General features: G+C 40.1%; 1 protein-coding gene across 1 annotated transcript in view; it reads left to right on the plus strand.

Moving 5' to 3' along the window:
• The window catches only part of LOC131737690 (interleukin-15-like), a 44002-nt gene that overhangs the window by 14527 nt on the left and 9182 nt on the right, over positions 1 to 20293 (plus strand). The window contains exons 2-3 of the mRNA XM_059028310.1: positions 8316 to 8413; positions 16061 to 16163. Of these exons, the coding sequence (XP_058884293.1) occupies positions 8316 to 8413; positions 16061 to 16163 (201 nt within the window). The remainder of the gene's footprint in view (positions 1 to 8315; positions 8414 to 16060; positions 16164 to 20293) is intronic.

Consider the following 20293-nt stretch of genomic DNA (forward strand, 5'->3'; position numbering starts at 1 on the left):
GGCAGCCGGCGGAATCACTCAACGGCGGTGATACAGCAAAGCCTAGCGACGGCAGAGGAACAGTGTTCTCCCTAAGAGTGTAGGCTGAAAAGACAACACATACGCACTCCTAAATCAATACTGTACAAGCAGTCACTCACACACAACAGACAGTGTATACAGACAGCCTGCAACGCAAGCAAGGCAGGCTGTGAGGAAAGGAGCAGAAAGAAGCTAAAGAGTTAGAGCTGCTGATTCCACGAAAGCGGCAAGCCAGCTTTCAGCACAAATGCAAGGGAACTGCAGTCGACTCGGAAAAGCTCTTTAAAAAACACACTCAGTTCAGTAACACAGAAGCTTACCTTACCGTAGGTGAGAGACAAAAGAGAAAATGGTCGCCGTGGGTTGACTGTTTAATCCCTCAATAGGCGGGACCGATGACGTCACCGCAGGAAGGGGCCCATCGGCAGCTCTGATATAAAATGCTCAGTGAATACCTACCTATGGCAGGCATATCCCATAAGTATGTTGGTGGTCGTCTTCGAATTGAACAACGTGGATACAATTTAAAAGGTATGAAGTTTATTTTATAGACCAAAAGTAAAATTAAATAACTGTTAAAACATTACGATTTTATCGAGAGGAACAGTAGTTCCTCACGCCAAATTACAGCGAAGCACAAGAACTGCCAGTGACTATCTATATATCTATACAGCAAGGATAGTTTACGTGTTTTCAGGGTATTGGAGCAGCAAAAGTAAATCAGCCAAAAGCATTGTTCCACATTTAATTTGTAGTTCTCAACACTCTTACGTGAAATGTAGAAAAAAAAAACCTGTAAAAACTGTAAAAAACTTGGCTTGTGTTTTTGATATCTCTACTTTAAATGGCTGGGCACTTTTAATAACTTGGTGTTTTTTCACATTTCCAATGTGTTTTTGTTTCATAAGGTAACAGGCAATGACCCAACATGATATTAAGTTTATTCAGTGTCTATAAAATGCAAAATTAATCTGTCATGGAGATTATTTTGTTAACTGACTTCAATTTACAATACTACCAGCTGCACACAATTAACAATAATACAATTTAGTCTGGCAGGGAGGATTTTAACCCTGTCCCTGCCATACAATAAACATGTTTACCTCGCAGGGCTCTTGCCCTGCTACTATATATATATATATATATATATATATATATATATATATATATTAGCTCAAAGAGCCAGCTCAACATTATTAGGGCTGTCAATTAATCACAGTTAACTTCTGCGATTAACGCGTTAATTCTTTTGGTGATTAATTATTTTAACGCGCGTTAATCGCATTGCTGTGTCTTGAGCCTTTCGGCACACCATACTTCAATCCCAGCCGCAGCAACATTGTACTGAGTGTCTCTGAGTGCAGTTATTGTTTAAATAGATAAATAATAAGTTAGTCACTGAACCGCGTAATGGAGCAATGCACTAAAAATGAATGAGAGGTTTATTTATTTTTTTTAAATGTTCTAATGGCTCACGGACAGAAAGATGCTTACTTGTCTACTGTCAAAGTGAGTTCCAGTATCACACACGAGTGCATCTAAGCTGCTGCGTGCTGAACACGCCTTCGCTTTGTAACAGAGCAAGGGCTCTGAATGTAAATAGTTTGGTTGATGTTTGTGATTTGGTGGTGGTTGGCAGGGACAGGGTTAATTCCTCTCCCTGCCAAAAAAATGTGAGAATGTGGCTGTTCCCAAACAAGGTAATTGGTGTTAATTGGGAACAACCACATACTATAAAAAGAGAGCTTCCAGCTCCATTAAAGGGGAGATCACCAGGGAGCTGGTGTAAGGAAAGTTTGGCTGTTTAAAGAGAGGGAAACTGTTTGTAAAGGTGTTTGTTGACAGGTAAACGGCTTAGTCATCCTGTGTGTGAGTCAGGGACCTGTGTAAGTGAAGTTAGGCTCTATGTTGAGCTAGGCTTTTGTTTTGATTATTTGTTTTGTGTTATGAAAATTAAAGTGCGCAGTAGTGCTTCAAATCAAAGTTCTGTGTCTGGGTCTGTTTTAAGGGGCAAACAAACCAAAGACAGAGAGGCAACTTTACAAAAAATACACTAGCAGCTCTTCTGCTACAGACAACAACAATACAATAACAAATTAAACCCACCAGTTTTGACAGAAATTCAGGATCGCTGCACGATCATGAATCAAGCTAAGCTAGCACACAGGCCTACTCAAATCTGTGCTTATATGAATGCCAGGTTTAAGTACATTTATGTATTTGTTATTATTTTTTTTAAACTGTGCACCCCAAAGGCAGGAGCTCAAGTTTAGGAGAAAAGGGAGATTTTTTAACATGTCGCAGGCTTTAGCCAATCAAAGCAAAGTAGTTATTGTGATGCTATGTTTGGGTGGGATCTTCCTCTCTCACACACGAATCATGTGCAAGCCGCGTTTGATTGACAGCTTGTGAGGCAGCTGGCGCAGATCTTTTGAAAGTCCCAGACGTTTCCGTATTCCGACTTTATTTTAAATTTTTAATGTGTTTTAACCAATCTTGCAGACTAATTAGTAGTAGTGCAGCGGTCAACGTGGCAAAACAAATTAGTCTATTTAATGTTTTTAAAAGACAATGGACGAATTTACATCTACTTCAGCAGTGGAAATGGTAACATGTGAAAATAAATGTTGGAAGAGAAAATGACCAAATCGACTGGATGATTTGTTTGTTACTTCATCTTTGGGAAAGTGAACCAGGGAGCACTATAATTTATTTATTATTTAGCAGATGCTTTTACCAAAGACAACTTACAGAGACTAGGGTGTGTGAACTATGCATCAGCTGCAGAGTCACTTACAAGTGTGTCTCACCCGAAGACAGAGCACAAGGAGGTTAAGTGACTTGCTCAGGGTCACAGAATGAGTCAGTGGCTGAGGTGGGATTTGAACTGGGGACTGCTGGCTTACAAGCCCTTTTCTTTAACCACTGGACCACACACCCTCCGGCTGTATTTATAATGAAGATTTGAGAGCAATGTGGAATCATATTTTAGATTGTGAACTGCGAAGTGAAAAAATGACACATGGCCTCATGGAAGAGCGTCTGCATGCTTGCCAAAATCAGACACATTCGGCAATAGATAAAGTCTACAGAACTGGCATGTACTTTGTACAACGTTAATATGGAGGAAGCTGAAGTTTCAGTCTTCGTTCAACAAATAAAGTGCAAATCGACTGTGGGGAAAAATGTTAAGTTTTAGATTATTGCCACTTGTATACCGGTGTCGTAGGAAATAAGTTGATCACGCAAGCGCAGTAAGGCAGGGCTACTGTTTGATTAAAGGGGAGGTTCACTGCATGGCTTTTTATTTTTATCTGGCCATTTTATTTACTAGACTCTGTATGTTGGTGCGTGTTCGTGCCACTATATTTTCGTATGAACTTTAAAATGTGTGATCGACGACTGTTTCTATGGTAAACTGTTTTAAACATCTGTCTTTTTATGTTTATATAACATCGATGTCAATCTGATGTAGTTTATGTGTGATCGCTGAGATTTATTGATATATTAAATGATTTTACACGTCAAAACGTTGTCAATCTTTAATCAAAATTAAAATGTTTCAGTATTATAATCTGATGACATGCTGCATCCATCATATTAGTATGACAAGGTCGTATTTTTACATTTTAATATTAGTACAGCTGTAACTTTACTACAGTTTAGACGTAGCAAAACGTAGGCCTACACTGAGAGTTAAAAAAAAATGAATAGTATATTGAGTACCTTGATTTGTCTGCATGTCTTAAGCATTAACATTTATTGTTACACATACAATTATGTTTATTTAAAAAAGGTTCTAGGTTTTTAAATTGGGATAGGGTGAAGAAAATTAACCACAAACAGCCAGACGAAAGTGTTTTTTAGTAAGGAATTGTGTCGTGTATTCAGGTTGGGAATTTAAAAAAAATCTCTCATGTTGTTTGCACACAGTACATTAACATAAATGCCATATTCTTCGTAAACATGATAATTGTATTCCTTGCAGTAATGTATTACTAAGGGATAAGATCTGAAAAAAAAGGATCCTGTCAAATCCTCTTGATAGGACAAATACAGAAATGAAAAACATATGCCATGGTAGATATGATTGCTTGTTATGTCTTACATGGTTGTTGCACTTCAGGAATTTACCATTTTTAAAATCATGCTGATCTACAGTAGCCTACATATACTGTATGATCTCTTTTTCTTACAATAGCTATCTTGGTTGGTATTGAACTACAAGTATTTACCACGGTTTAGCAAAGACGTTAACTCTTTAGTTTTTAACTAATTAATGTACTGTTTCTTCCCACACTTGTAATTGAAATACATACACTATGATAACCAGTCTCCTGTTGGTTTTTTGTCCTAATTATACAAAGTACTGTATGTAAAAATAAATTAAACAACAAAGCACATAATACTAAATAATAATACTGTATAAGCAACATTTTTCAAGTACATGATGTGATTAATGTGCACCATCGCAGCGTCACACTGTCGCATATATCCAATCTATTCATTTTTAATTATTTATTTAATATACAAAGTACTTTATGTAAAAATAAATGAAAGAACAAATATAACATAATAATAATGTATAAGCAACGTTTTTCAAGTACATCGTGTGATTGATGTGCACCGTGGCCTAGTTCACAGCATGGAGCTTAATTTTTTCCATGATTGCAACTCATGCTTTAACTTTTGGAAAATCGCTCGCATACCTGCTGTCCATACTGTAGTGCTTCCCAAAACAAAAACACCTCCAGAAATGCAAAATAACGTTAATACGTAACACATTTTGCTAGTTGTCTGCTTTGTAAAACGCAGACCTTGTTTTCTCTCGGTTTCTTTATTATTATTATTCCAGTTTCCAACAAAATTCCGCACGCATCTTCTCCTAGAGCTTTGAACTGATCAACTCAAAACTTTGCACAACTACCGCACTCTATCTCACTTGAGTTGCTATTACTTTTGGTGGCGATCGGACTGGTGGATTTGGGGGTAACAGGTCATGACCCCCAAAAATTAAACGGCTTATAACTCCTTTTAGGAGCAAGATAGGGTCATAGTTACAATTGAACATGTATAGAAAGCCATTGGTTCCCTAAAAGTCAACGCGGGATTCGTTGATCCCTTCCCAGAGCTAGATATGGACATTTTTCTGTTTCAAGAATGACAGCTAAAAACTGGACATCTCCTACTCCTACAGTTTTCATCCGATCAACTCGATTTCTTCGCTCAGCTCTTCCAATAGGTTTGAATTTGGTTGCTATTAATTTTTGTGGTGATCGGATTTGAAATGTGGGCGCAGTGCTCACAAAAATGCCACATTCCAACTTTCTCTGTCTGCCCTCTGGTGGTCAAATCTTGTAACTGCAGATTTGACAGTATTGTGCTCCTTAAACACTGCAGATAGTCATGTTTACTATAGAATCTGTATAGAAATCCAAGTATGCCATATCCAAAAATGACCTTGACCTGTCGTGTTTTACAACGCAGACGAAGTTTCTCCAGTAACTTCCATTCTAGTTAACGTTTGTTACACAAACAGAAATACACAATCAGAAATGTACAATCATACAATTCATTTTAAATTATTTATTTGCTGCTAATATATATTACAGCGATATTCACATTCCCTTATCTAGCGTACACTGTTGAATATATCCAATCTACATGTTAATGTAAATTATACATACAAAAGTCATTTTAAATTATGCATTTTTGTTAGGCTAATATATCGGATCTAAAGCGATATTCACACCATCTTATCTAGCAGCACACTGCCGAATAAATCAGATCTACTAATTGATATAAATTATATTTACAAAATTAATTTTAAATTATTTATTGTTCATTAATATATCCAATCAACGTATTATACTGACTAGGCAATCGTAAGTCATTTACTAACTTTCATTGTATTTAATACGTGCCTAGCAGGCCTTATTGACAGTCCTGAGTCCTGTACATTCTTACTATACGTTGCTTGCTGTTGCATATGCCTGGGTTTTATCCCTGTGCCAGCAGCTTCAGGGACCGGTACAGCCAGCTGTGCCTGCGGCCAGACCGCCCCCCGGCGCAGAGGCAAGGTGTTTAAAAGTAGTCGGGTAACATGGTTTTGTATTGCATATAAAAGTGCCGCCATTAGGGTTGCCCGGGAGGGGGTTCTATTTGTAATTTTATTTTTATATAGATGCTCAGAAATCGTATCCTGCGAAGGAGTAAATTACAAAAAACTAACTTTGCACAGTGGAGCGTTGAGAGAGTAGCTCATACCCAAACGGCAATTAACAGTGATAATCCTATTATTTAATCTAATTAGTAATACGGTACCTTACTGGTCCATATTTCTTTGCGCTCCTGGTTGTTTGAATGGGTGAGTTCTTTAACACTAGCACCGCAATAGCCGCTTTTTGAACGGCTTTTGCAATTCAAATTTAAATATCTCTGCATATGTGAATATCTTGTGCATGTCCATTCTTAAGTGTTACTAAATATTTGAATTAAATACCCGTACGGTGTTTCAGCTGCAGAATCGTAAAAATTAATAAGTTATAAGCAGTTGCTTCTTCAACCGCCAGACCAGCAGTTTATGCAGCATATTGAAATCAATACAATATAGCCGACAATTTAGTCTAGGCTTTGTAATAAAATCAACGTTGTTGTGAAATAACATATTATAATCCTGTTGAGTGCTTGAAACACTGATGAAAGTCATTCTACACATCATATATTATTATTATTTACACTACATTTCTCAGGCAGTGTGACGGTGCAAAACATTTTTTAAAAAATGTGACCATTGGGACTGATGCTAAACAAAAGCCATTTTACAATGCAACAAAGTACGGTGTGGATACACTGGATCAAACGGCACGGCTGTATTCTGTCAAAGGTGGTACTCACAGGTGGCCTGTGTCTGTTTTTTATAATGTTTTGGACCTAGCAGCCATCAACGCTTTGGTTTTGTACAAGGGGTTCACCGGCAACACAATCACTCGGAGGGACTTCAATTTGCAGCTAGCCCTGGAGCTACGGCAGAAACATTTTGATAAGAGACACGAAAGCCGGCTGGCAAATGCCCTTCAACCTTCAGCCAGCGCTGCGCCCACTGGCACATGGAATAAAAGACAATTTCAGGTTGCTAAATGCAATAAAAACAGTACTTTTGATGAACACACCCGTTGTGAAAAGGCAAGTCTGTGGCAAATGCTGTAAATGATACAAAACACGACGCAAAAAGCATGCAAATTCGAAAAATGGTAATGATTCGTCACACACACGTGACCTTTCCTTAGCCCTACCTTAAATTAACAAAATATTCATCTCAGGAGTCATTTACTCGCCACCATCCATGTTTTCATCGTGTTTAACTGTAACTCCCCTTTTAAAATGACCCTGAGCACTGTTTAATGTGTTTTGGTTTCTGAATTAAAACAGAGAAACTGTTAATTGTGAAATGAATTCGTAAAGGAGAGGCAAAAAGTCAGAAGAAAACACAGAATGCCAGAAGCCCTAGTGTGTGTGTGTGTGGGTTCGCGTGCGCGTGTGTATAACTCGTCTCTAAGAGATAGTCTGTTTTTATTTGTTTATTTAAAAAAAGCAACACAGATCTAAAGATCAGTCTATTAATTTTCCTGAAAAACACTGTACAACTATTGTTTTTTTTTTGTAAATTCAGATTCCTTGCACCTATCTGCGGACGCCCATGATCGGAGCCTGTTGTGTAATTTATGGTTGCTGTGTAATTACGTGGTTCAAGGCAATAATTAACAGATATAAACTGACAAAGATTCATACGCTAAAAAAAAATGTCACACTCTCTAGCAGTATTGATAATTATAGTAATTAAATGGGGGTTCACTAGGTATCTGATATTGTAGTTTATTAATTTAAAAACACTCAATAAAAAAGGTAAAGCACTGGAGATCAAATATTGTTTATTTAGGTAGTTCAATACTCCCAACAAGCTTCAAATGTGTGCCAATGAAACAGGGAGTGTCGTATTATGTCAATGGAAGGCATTGTTAAAATGAATTATATCAGGATATCATATTGACTATTCTTAGCAGTTCTTCATGCAGTACAAAGAGAAACTACTATAAATAAAACCCCTTAGAGACTATAGGTTAGCCAATGTTCTGTATTCAGGTTAGCTGTGCTAGTGAATAAACTTTGCAGTTGGTAACATTTTTGTTTTAACAAAAAGACAGCACAGTATAAAAGCTTATTGATTGAGTCGCCACTTGAAAAGATGTATACTTGTTTTCAGTCACTTATTATGTTCACATTTTCATTTACAGAAAAGCCAAGTGAGACACGTTTATATCTACTGCTACCTCCACCTTAGCTTGGACTGCCTATTGAACAATGAGGCTTGGATCTCACTCTTTCTTCTGTGGTAATAAAACAATCTTATTATATCATTCCATTGAAATACCTGATGTACAAATTAATATAAATTACACATCTGAAATGAAATCATAATCAGCTGTGTATTTATAATACTTTTTTAAAAAAAATAACATAGCGGGTATGGCACTGACTGTCACATAATAAACTCCTACCTTCAATTGGGTTACTTATGGTTATAGCATAGCTATCATTTATATTAAGAAAGATGTTTAGAAGTGGAAGTAATGAAAAATCACTTTTTTGTATTTTGTTTCTATTTTGGTTCTTGCATTACTGTATTATTACCTGTTAACAACTAGCTTACTAACATGTTAAACATTTGTGTATGTTTTTTGTTACTTAATATATATATATAAACCTATTTTTAAACTAACAAAAGATACCGGCATGCCCAAATTAAATGTGATTTCATTTGCTAAGCCTTAGTAATGTAACATCTTTAACCAAGCCTTTAAATAAATGTGATCACATTTTTTCAATGGCCTGGTGTTTGTTGCAATGTAGCATTTTTCCTTAATTTATAAATAGGTTACTATGTGTGTGTGTGTGTATACACACAATATATATATCAATTTCAAAACAAGAAAAGCTATCCTTCCATCACCTATACAGATGTTAGCCTTAGGGCGAAATTCTGGGTATGGTAGCTGGGCTGATTAATTAATTAATGTCTATCATCATTAACCTCCTATTTAAACCCCAATCTTACACCCCTTCTCTGTCTAGCGTTTCGTTTTCTTCCATATGCTGCGATCTGTTCTCTGCACAAAATTTGGAAACCTCCCTGCCGGTTTCTCCTCAACAATATCTCATTCATTCTCCATTGGAAACTCAGTACCGTCTGCTTCTAATGCAGCTTCTCCCAGCAACCATACCAGCTGCCCCGGCATTAAGGAGATCAAAACGCCCCTGCCAGCAGGCTCAGCCTCCAGAGCAGCTATTTTACAAGGATTGGTCTCTCGTCTAACTTTTAAAAACCCTGTTTGACAACAATATCAACATCCTTACTGAGCCATTTCACATCATCCCCCAGGGTAGAGCCTTCATTTCACATCTCCTTGCTCCTTTCCACAGCATCAAGCCAGGAAGCTCGGAAAAGCATATCTGCGGAATCCAGGAAGGACATCAAAATGTGTGCATTATTAATTCAAAACTGGAACGGGCTTTCACTATTCTACGAAGACTGCATCTCAGCCCCCATGACTCGTCCCTTTTCACAGACGCCTCATTTCTAGGATTCAGGGGTTTCATGAATCACCAGATTCCGCACGCTCATCGCAGCAGCAGCTCCAGTGCCATTGCAGGCGTTCCATCCACAAGGTTGCCTTGAACCGCACGCTGTAACTGCCATCGGTCTTCTGTGCTCAAAACTGGATTCTTCCTATCCGTTCAATCAAGACTGGATCCTTGATTTCATTGCACACACAAGAGACTTTCTCCATCTGGCTCTAGGCACTATTAAATCATACATTAGTGGGATCCAGTATCACTATCGTTTTATTGGCAGTTTTTTCCCCCTATCTTGCTGCCTATCCCAACAGTCCGTCTCACACTGCAAACATAGGCCGAGTACAATTTGGCTTCAATAATTGCATCCGGTTCTCATTCAGCCTCTAACATTAGGCACCACACTCTCTCCAAACATTCGAAAGCAAATAATAGAAGATACAGACATGCTCAAATTTGTTGGTACCCTTACAGCTCATTGAAATAATGCTTCATTCCTCCTGAAAAGTGATGAAATTAAAAGCTATTTTATCATGTATACTTGCATGCCTTTGGTATGTCATAGAATAAAGCAAAGAAGCTGTGAAAAGAGATGAATTATTGTTTATTCTACAAAGATATTCTAAAATGGCCTGGACACATTTGTTGGTACCCCTTAGAAAAGATAATAAATAACTGGATTATAGTGATATTTCAAACTAATTTGTTTCTTTAATTAGTATCACACATGTCTCCAATCTTGTAATCAGTCATTCAGCCTATTTAAATGGAGAAAAGTAGTCACTGTGCTGTTTGGTATCATTGTGTGCACCACACTGAACATGGACCAGAGAAAGCAAAGGAGAGAGTTGTCTGAGGAGATCAGAAAGAAAATAATAGACAAGCATGGTAAAGGTAAAGGCTACAAGACCATCTCCAAGCAGCTTGATGTTCCTGTGACAACAGTTGCAAATATTATTAAGAAGTTTAAGGTCCATGGAACTGTAGCCAACCTCCCTGGGTGCGGCCGCAAGAGGAAAATCGACCCCAGATTGAACAGAAGGATAGTGCGAATGGTAGAAAAAGAACCAAGGATAACTGCCAAAGAGATACAAGCTGAACTCCAAGGTGAAGGTACGTCAGTTTCTGATCGCACCATCCGTCGCTTTTTGAGCGAAAGTGGGCTCCATGGAAGAAGACCCAGGAGGACTCCACTTTTGAAAGAAAAATGCATATTGACAAGCCACAATCCTTCTGGGAGAATGTCCTTTGGACAGATGAGTCAAAACTGGAGCTTTTTGGCAAGTCACATCAGCTCTATGTTCACAGACGAAAAAATGAAGCTTTCAAAGAAAAGGACACTATACCTACAGTGAAACATGGAGGAGGCTTGGTTATGTTTTGGGGCTGCTTTGCTGCGCCTGGCACAGGGTGCCTTGAATCTGTGCAGGGCACAATGAAATCTCAAGACTATCAAGGCATTCTGGAGCGAAATGTACTGCCCAGTGTCAGAAAGCTCTGTCTCAGTCGCAGGTCATGGGTCCTCCAACAGGATAATGACCCAAAACACACAGCTAAAAGCACCCAAGAATGGATAAGAACAAAACATTGGACTATTCTGAAGTGGCCTTCTATGAGTCCTGATCTGAATCCTATTGAACATCTATGGAAAGAGCTGAAACTTGCAGTCTGGAGAAGGCACCCATCAAACCTGAGACAGCTGGAGCAGTTTGCTCAGGAAGAGTGGGCCAAACTACCTGTTAACAGGTGCAGAAGTCTCATTGAGAGCTACAGAAAACGTTTGATTGCAGTGATTGCCTCTAAAGGTTGTGCAACAAAATATTAGGTTAGCGGTCCCATCATTTTTGTCCATGCCATTTTCATTTGTTTTATTATTTACAATATTATGTTGAATAAAAAATCAAAAGCAAAGTCTGATTTCTATTAAATATGGAATAAACAATGGTGGATGCCAATTACTTTTGTCAGTTTCAAGTTATTTCAGAGAAAACTGTGCATTCTTCGTTTTTTGTGGAGGGGTACCAACAAATTTGAGCACGTCTGTATATGTTTCCACCAACTGGAAATATAGTTTAAACAATAGCATTCAGATATTTTACTAAATAAATAATCGACGGTAAAGATAGCAATGTTACACTCAACTCACACAACATTAAGTTCCACACCACCGTCAAGAGCCGGATCAATATTTATTCTACATTGTCAAGTGCTCAGTTAAAGACGGGGGTACTATGTTCTATGAGTACTATACAACATTCTCCGCTAAAGCCGCTGCCATCTCAGCAGCAGATAACCATTTTGTCGATCGGTCTTCCCCTGATTTAGTCATCTTTTAACTGCATTTTCAGCGGTTCACAAGCAGAGTCCGCAGGCGTTGGTACATTCACAGCCCATTCTACCTCCATATGTCTGAAAATACAATCACGATATAGCATCAGAGCATTTGGGATAAACATTCCAATCACAAGGGCTATTCACATAATCAAATATTCTACCCTGCATCACTTTCTAAAGTCAACGGTTTTATTCTAATCATAACCTCTAGAGGGCAGTATAACACCACAAGTTCTATAAATTTTAGCAGGTCCTCTTTCCCTGTGAAAGTCATGTATTTTCAAATCAGGATCAATTTTACTTCAGAAGTTAATATTTCATTCGATGTGAGACACATGTTGGATGCAGAAACCATGTCCTACTATTATCAACGTTTCAGTCATGGCACCCTCCTACCCTGCAATGGTCAATACACTCATAGACTGCTCCTAATCAAATCAATAGGTTTCACAGCAGCCTCAGAGCAATGCATTCTTCATCCTCAGGTTATGCAGCGGCTTCAGATCTTCGCATTCTTCATCTCTGCCCGAAGCCAGACCTATCTTCAGCTCCATCTAAACCCTCAAAGTCCAATATTCACATTCAGCCGATCTCTGCTCACTACAGCAGGCCACTGCACACTACTGATGGCAGTCCACCGTTCACTAGTACATATAACTGCTTCAGCAGATCTCTGGTTTCTACAGCTGGGCCACTGCACGCTACTGACAGCACTCCATCGTTTACTTCCTTAGAAATCTGCACTGCTCAGCAGATCCTGCCCTCTACTCTTAATCGCTCCTTACTGCAGCAGATCTCGGCTCCCTCTTCAGATCTGCTCACTGTTGCAGCATGCAAAAGTTGCTTTAGTTTACCGTTTAATTCTACAACTGTCCTCCTCCAGAGCTTCCAACGCTCCAGCTTGCCTCCAATACTCGGATCGTGGTAGCCATTTCCACTTGACTTCTTCAGCAATCTAGTCGTATGTCCGCTCATCCTTTCAAATACCACAAACATTAATACATGGTCAGAGACATGGTATGAGACTGGAAAACGAATGTGAGTTCACCTTTTCCATTCCAAGCAGACATGATAGTAGCAAACCGCTAATCGATCCCATATTAACTAACACATAGGATGGTCTCACCACTCTCGTCTCCAGAACCACCTTTCTCCACAATCATTTCAGATCGAGGAGCTACTTCCACAGCCAGAGCCAGCATCGATCTCCGTCCGGTCGAGGAGCATGGGGTGATGGTGCTCTGCAGCAGTCAATTCATACATCTGTTCATCCCCTACCGACATAGCAATAGCCATCAAAGACTAGTTGGCATGCCCGGAGTGGGGGCTACCTGACCTCCGGGATCACCAGAGGTTTTCCCCTTCTAGGAAGGGGTTTTTTTCCTCTCCACTGAGCGGCAGGTAATCACATAACCACACCACACTAACACTATTTTAACACTTGAACCACCACGGTAATCATTTTGTCAGTTTTCACTTTTAAAATGTAAATGACTCTGCCTGTGTTAAAGATCCATGGTTGTCTGTTCTTGACTTTTCTTAAATACATGTATTAATTACCTTGACGGCATTTGAAAGTCAGAATCGCAAAAATAAAAAAAGTTATAAGCATTTCTACCTAGAACCGCCAAAAGTAGTAATTTTGACGGCTTGTTACAGTACATGCTTTTATTGTTAGTATAACCTACAATACGCTGTTTTGTATATGTATACAAGCCAGTTTGTTATCTGTACCTCTGCTGAGTTTACAGCAGTATGTATTGAATAGAATATTGCTCTTGAAGTCAAGATATGTGTTATCCAAATATCTATTATAGTCCTATCAATTCCTTGGAGTACTGCCGTCTGGCTGTCTACGTGACCATATTTAGTCTCCTGTCCTTTAATATTACTATTACAAGAATTTTTTGAGAAATCTTGAGATTTTTGCGTTTTGATTTGAGAGCAACTACAGATATATTTACCTTGGCATCAGAAACTTGGAACGACTTCATTGAAAACAGCATTGCCTGCTTCAAGTAAAACATAAAACATTACATGGACAAGCAGCTGTTTCCGACAAAAGCACAGTGTTGCTGGACACAATACATGTCAAACAAACCTGTCAAATTTGGAATCAAGTTTTGGCTGGCAGCGGACCCTACCCTTACCTGTGCAAAGATGAAACTCGCCCAGCTGGTCAGAGACTGGGTGACAATGTGTTAGGCTGATGTAACCGTGCTTAGGAAAAGGGATGAATGTTACCAATGACATTTTTTTATTTATTTCACTGTAATTAGCAAAACAGTTGAAGAAAAAAAAAAACAGCCTGGTTGGAACAGTAAACAAAACGAGAAGACAGTTTCCACCCTCTGCGCAAAACTCAGTAGTCAGTGAAAGCAATCACCGGTGTCCAGTTGCTGTATTTTACAATGTACTGGACATGGCAGCCATCAATTCCTTCATTTTGTACAATGAATGCACCGTGGAAAATAGCAGCAGGAGAGATCTCTTATGATGCTAGCCACGGAGCTTTGGCAGAAACATTTCGATCAGAAAACTGCAAAGCGGCAGAGAAACGCAGCTTAACCTGGATACAGTGCGCATCAAGTGACACACGCAACAGAAAACAATGCCAGGTAACTAAATGCAAAAAAAATAAAACGTCTGATATCTGTGTCCAGTGTGAAAGAGCAGCATGTGGTAAATGCACACAACAAGCTGACAAGCGTTACATCTGTGTGGATTGTGCTAATATGGGGGCTACTTTGAAGTATGTTTCCCTGAATGCGCGTTCCCGTTTTCTTTTTTATGTTATTTTTTATAAATAATTATTTCGATTTTACAATTGTGTATGTAGGCCTACATATAACCAGTTTACAGCTGATTACACACTATTTTCTTTTGAAATGTTTATTTTATTATAGTTTTTCATTTCGTGCTATGCAGTAGGCTAATGTGAAAAAAGCCTTTTTGTATATAAATACTTCATTTTCACAATTTTGTATGTGCATATAGCAGTTTACACCTGTTTACACAATATCTTCTTTTGAAATGATTATTTTATTATAGTTTTTGATTTTTTTCCCGAGTTACAGAATCTAGCCTTTATCCTTGGTTCACTCAGCCCATCTTACTAACAGCTCATTTCTGCTTCCTCTGCTCTGACCTCATAGCCCAGTTGACACCCCATGAATTGAGTATCAATCAATGGCAATTAACTTCCACATTGAGTGTTTTGAAAGCTGATAGGAAGAAGCAAGTTTTCTCCTCATTGGGGGTGCTAACATTTTTACAATTACAATTACAGCAAATTGTAAAATACAGTAAGCTGTTTTAAACTTAAAACATGTTGTCAGTACCCCAGATATGACCCACTTACTTACTACCAATGCGGAATGACTAGATGTGACATTTCTATTCTTAGGTTCTTGCCAAGGACACCACTACATTGAATACTGTACAAGTCTTGGCAGACACCACTCAGGAAAATAGATTTTTTTGGGTAAAATAGAAAATGCTTCACCCAGCCATTCTCCAGTGGTTGTAAATTAATCATATTTAAGGTACCACTGAACTTGTTAGACAAATTGCTCATTAAAATCCTTTTTTAAGAGGAGAGTCTAAAGTGACTACTAAAGTGTACACTGTTCATGAAGTTAAGTACCATCATTATCTCCTATGAGTTCATGCCACTTGCTTCTTTATGAGGCAGGGGTTTCTAATGTACTGTAAACAAACTGGCCAGTCAGCAAAAATGGGTAGTATCAGTGGCTTTGGATAAATACAATTTCATAAATCAAACAACCAAGTGTGCTAAATAAAACCAGATGTATTTAATCTATAACATCTTTCCTTTGTGAGAGCGTAACTAAAATCCTTAGCATTCACATGTTTGTTTTGCATCTCTCGTTGTTTACGGCTCAAAAACACGACACTGTGAACCTGCAGCCAGTGCAAAAAATGAAAAGTGAGTAGAAAGTCACATGCCTGTTGTGTGTTATTGCTTTCATATTTTACTTTTACCTCTATGTTTGAAGTCAGTGAATAACATAATATTTGATGTGCTGTTTTTTTTCTGTTTTTCTTTTAGTTGCCTGAGTGCTTTCATGCCTAAAGCAGTTGCTGAAGCAGGTCCAATGTGGTTAGGGGAAATGATACAAATATTGAATAAGAACAATTTAAGCACATTTGTTGTAAGTAAATATGACTTACTTGTCTTGGTTTCTTATGTTATTTAGTTTTGTTTAACTGTTTTACCCTCAAACAAACCCAGAATAATTTCTTAAGTAGGTACAGAAATATGTTGTAGAATACAGTACCAAAGCTTAATTCTCAAAATATAAAATAGCTAAATTGGCATGCTTAGAGTACATATTACATTTGATAATATATAATGCAGAAATTAATTCTTATATATGTAATTTGCTCCTAACAACAGATGAATACAGAACAACTGGGTATGGGACAATGAATTACTAAAAAACATTGTATCCCTGATTAGATAATACTTTCTTCAAAGCCATCAAGTGCAGTTGTATCTCAAAATATGATCAATTTTCTAGAAATGCCAAAATTAGGTATTTATAACCAATTTGACCTCATTCAGACTCAATCGTCGCAAATACCTTATTCACAGGATGTCAGATCGTCATGACATGAAGGTTCACTACTTCAGAGACAATGTACTATTCTCTTATATACTAGAAGGAGGTCTTAAAAAAAAGAAAAATAATGTATGTTTGTGTTAAGCTGTGTGTGAAAAAAGAACAGCACTTCATTCAAACACTGTTGTACAGATGAAAATAGAGCCTACAGATGGAATGTCTCCATATTTAAACAAAAAAAAATGTATATAACAAAATATGTCTACCGTATTTGCTCAAAATATCTTCTGTTTACCTGGGCCGTTGTTTGGATAAGAGCGTCTATTTGAGAGTAGGCGCTAATCGTCCACTGTGAAATCATCAGCAGCCTACATGACCAGGATCCAGTATTTGTCAAATGATTTACCCTAATCTTTTAACGTGGTTGAATTCTGATCTCAGCATCGTAATTCCTAAAGTTAAAGTGCTTTGTCCAGTGGCTCAGACCAGCCTCATGTGCAGATTTCGCATTTGATCTCAATACCATCAAATGCTGTGAATGTTTAATTTTAAACAGACTACAACAGGCTATAAATATAGATTAATAAAACAGATTTAAAATACGGTAACTGACTCACCAGAACAGGGATACACTGACAGAATGAGCTTAGGGATTCACCTATCTGCTGCTCAGTCTATTTTTTTCCTCAAATAATACAGCTTTCAGTGAAAAAAAAATATGTGATAGGGCCAATTCACACCGGAATGAAATAAATAAATAAACGTATTGATTTAAATGAACTAATGCACATCACAGACACAGCTTTTCTGTGAGCTGCAAAGTAAGTGGAAGCGAGGGAATAAGAGAACTGAATAGAACACTGTTTTTGTAATGCTGTGTCACAAAATAACTAACATTTTGCTTATGTTTGAACATATGGGGGGTTATTTTCAAAGGAGATCCACTGGATGATCATATTATTTCAAAGCGTTTTTTTTTTTCTGCAGCACTATTTTCCCACCGATTTCAGTATTTTTTAAAGCTGCGGAAAACACGGCGGGACTCTGTCCATTAGTTTGGTTCGTGTGTGTGTGTGTGTGTGTGTGTGTGTGTATTATGATCCCAAGCTGAAATACAATCTCATTGCAATGCACACAATTCTCTTTACCTCAAGCGATCTGAAGATCCAACCATCCCTTCGTGTCAAAGTGAGACTAATTTGAATTATTCTCCAGGGTAGCCACAAATGTGTCAAACTATAGGCTACTTTAGAAAATTACAAAATGTAAAAAAAAAAAAAAAATCTCCTGCACTCAGCCCTAAGCCCTAAGCCCTCTACTAAATTTTCAACTTTGTCCTCTATTCCTAGTCCTTTGTGTTTAAAATATTTATTTTATTTTTGTATTATTTAAATAAACGGCGCCACCGCGTCTTTATTTTTGACTGAAGTATCTGTCAGTGTTTTTTTCTTTCCTGACTCTGGCCTGACGTCACCGCACAGCCACCCTGTCACACGTGGTGTCCTGCGTGGGATCACCAGCGCCTCCTGGACGCAGGCAGAGTAGGATACTGCAGTGTTTTTTTTTTTGTTTGTTTTTGTTTTTTTTTTTGTTTTTGCTATTTTTCTATTTCTTTTTTTTATTACTTGTGGAGTGAAAAGGAGAGTGAGGAATAAGGATGGGAGGAAAAAGGAGGAAGAGCTGCCAGGAGAAGCAGCAGCAGAGCAAGAGGTGGTGGTCCCGGGTGCTAACTCAGTTTGGACCTCCGGACTGGGCAGCTGAACAGGAGCAGTGGAGGATGGAAGGGGCTCCCATGTGTGGCGCCTGTGGCGAGTTTGGGCATGTCTGGGAGGACTGCCCTTATGGGGACCCCCAGTATGAAGAGGCATGGAACCAGGGTCTGGTGGGGGATGCTGCAGAGTGGTTCTGGGCAGTGGACCAGACCCGGCAACGTCCTGCACCTGAGAGGGGGGAGCCTGAACGTCCTGCGCCTGAGTGGGAGGAGCCTGAACACCCTGCGCCTGAGTGGGAGGAGCCTGCACGTCCTGCGCCTGAGTGGGAGGAGCCTGCACGTCCTGCGCCTGAGTGGGAGGAGTTGGTGCGTCCACAGCCCAAGAGGAGAGGTCGTGCGTCCACTGGCCAAGAGGGAGGAGTAGGTGCGTCCACAGCCCAAGAGGGGGGAGTCGGTGCATCCACAGCCCAAGAGGGAGGAGTCATTGCATCCACAGCCCAAGGGGGGGGGAAGGCCTAACGTCCACAACCCAGGTATCCGCCAGCAGAGGGTGCCACCTCCACCTCCGTGGGAGGACTGTGTGTCGCTCCCACCTCCGCCAGCAGAGGGAGAATACCTGCTGGTTCCGCCTCCACCTCCGTGGGAGGACTGTTTGTCACTCCCACCCCCGCCAACAGAGGGAGAATACCTGCTGGTGCCACCTCCACCTCCGTGGGAGGACGGTGTGTCGCTCCCACCTCTGCCAGCAGAGGGAGAATACCTGCTAGTTCCGCCTCCACAGTCGTGGGAGGATGACTTGCCACTCCCACCTCCACCAACAGAGTGGAGAGTATCTGCTGGTTCCGCATCCATCGCTGCCACCAGCAGAGGGAGCATGCCTGCTGGTTCCCCCGCTGCAGCCAGAAGGGGAGGAGCCCCTGCCGCCTTCGCAGCCAGAAGGGGAGGAGCTCCTGCCGCCTTTGCAGCCAGAAGGGGAGGAGCCCCTGCCGCCTTCGCCAGGAGCAGAGCAGCAGGAGCTGTCTCTGCCTCCACCACCACCATCCGAGGGAGAGGAGCAGGAGCTGCCTCTCCCTTCAAGACAGGACGGACCGGGACAGGAGGCTGGCGGTCCGCAGCTGCCCTTGCATAGGTTGCTGAGCCGAGCAAGGGGGAAAACCGCCGGGTCGCAGCGGCTGAGAAGAGGGCCAACCCCAGCACCACCGCTGGTCCTGGCTCCCCTCCTGCAATCGCCACCCGAGGGTCCGCTGCCACCGTTGCATCCTGAGGGACCGCCGCTGCCCTGTCGTGCATCGCCTGGGGATGCCTGCCTCGCACCGCTCAGGGATGCCTGCCTCGCACCGTTCAGGGATGCCTGCCTCACACCGCTCAGGGATGCCACGCACGCTCCGCTCAGGAATGCCACATCTGGATCGCCTGGGGCTGCCTGCTGCTCCGCATCGCCTGGGGCTGCCTGCTGCTCCGCATTTACAGTTACAGGGTATGAGGGAGAAGTGGAGCTCCTGCTGCCTGCTGAAAAGACCTGCTGTTTTAGCTGCAAGTGGTGGGTGTTCAGAGGAGGAACTGGAGAGCGAGAGGAGAGAAACGAAACTAAAAAAAAGAAAACTATATAGGAACAGTGAAGGCGATAGCCCAGCCTGACCTATTCAGTTTTATATTTTGTGTTCGTGATTTTGTTTTGTTTAAAAACTTTTATTTTGCTCTGTGAGTGTTTTGTGTTTAAAATATTTATTTTATTTTTGTATTATTTAAATAAACGGCGCTGCCGTGTCTTTATTTTGAACTGCAGTACTTCCTTGGTGTCAGTTTCCTTCCTGCTTCTGGCCTGACGTCACGACTCAGCCACCCTGTACATGGGGTTATAGCCCCATCCCACTAAAACCCTGTGCAGAATGTGGCCATCTCCAAATTCATTAATTGGTTGTTAATTGGGAGATGGCAATGCTGTATATAAACCCTGTATATTTGGGTGGGTGTTTGAGAGGAGGAACGTGTGTGTGAGAGAGACATG

The sequence above is a fragment of the Acipenser ruthenus genome, chromosome 1, assembly GCF_902713425.1.
Source record: "Acipenser ruthenus chromosome 1, fAciRut3.2 maternal haplotype, whole genome shotgun sequence".
NCBI lineage: Eukaryota > Metazoa > Chordata > Actinopteri > Acipenseriformes > Acipenseridae > Acipenser > Acipenser ruthenus.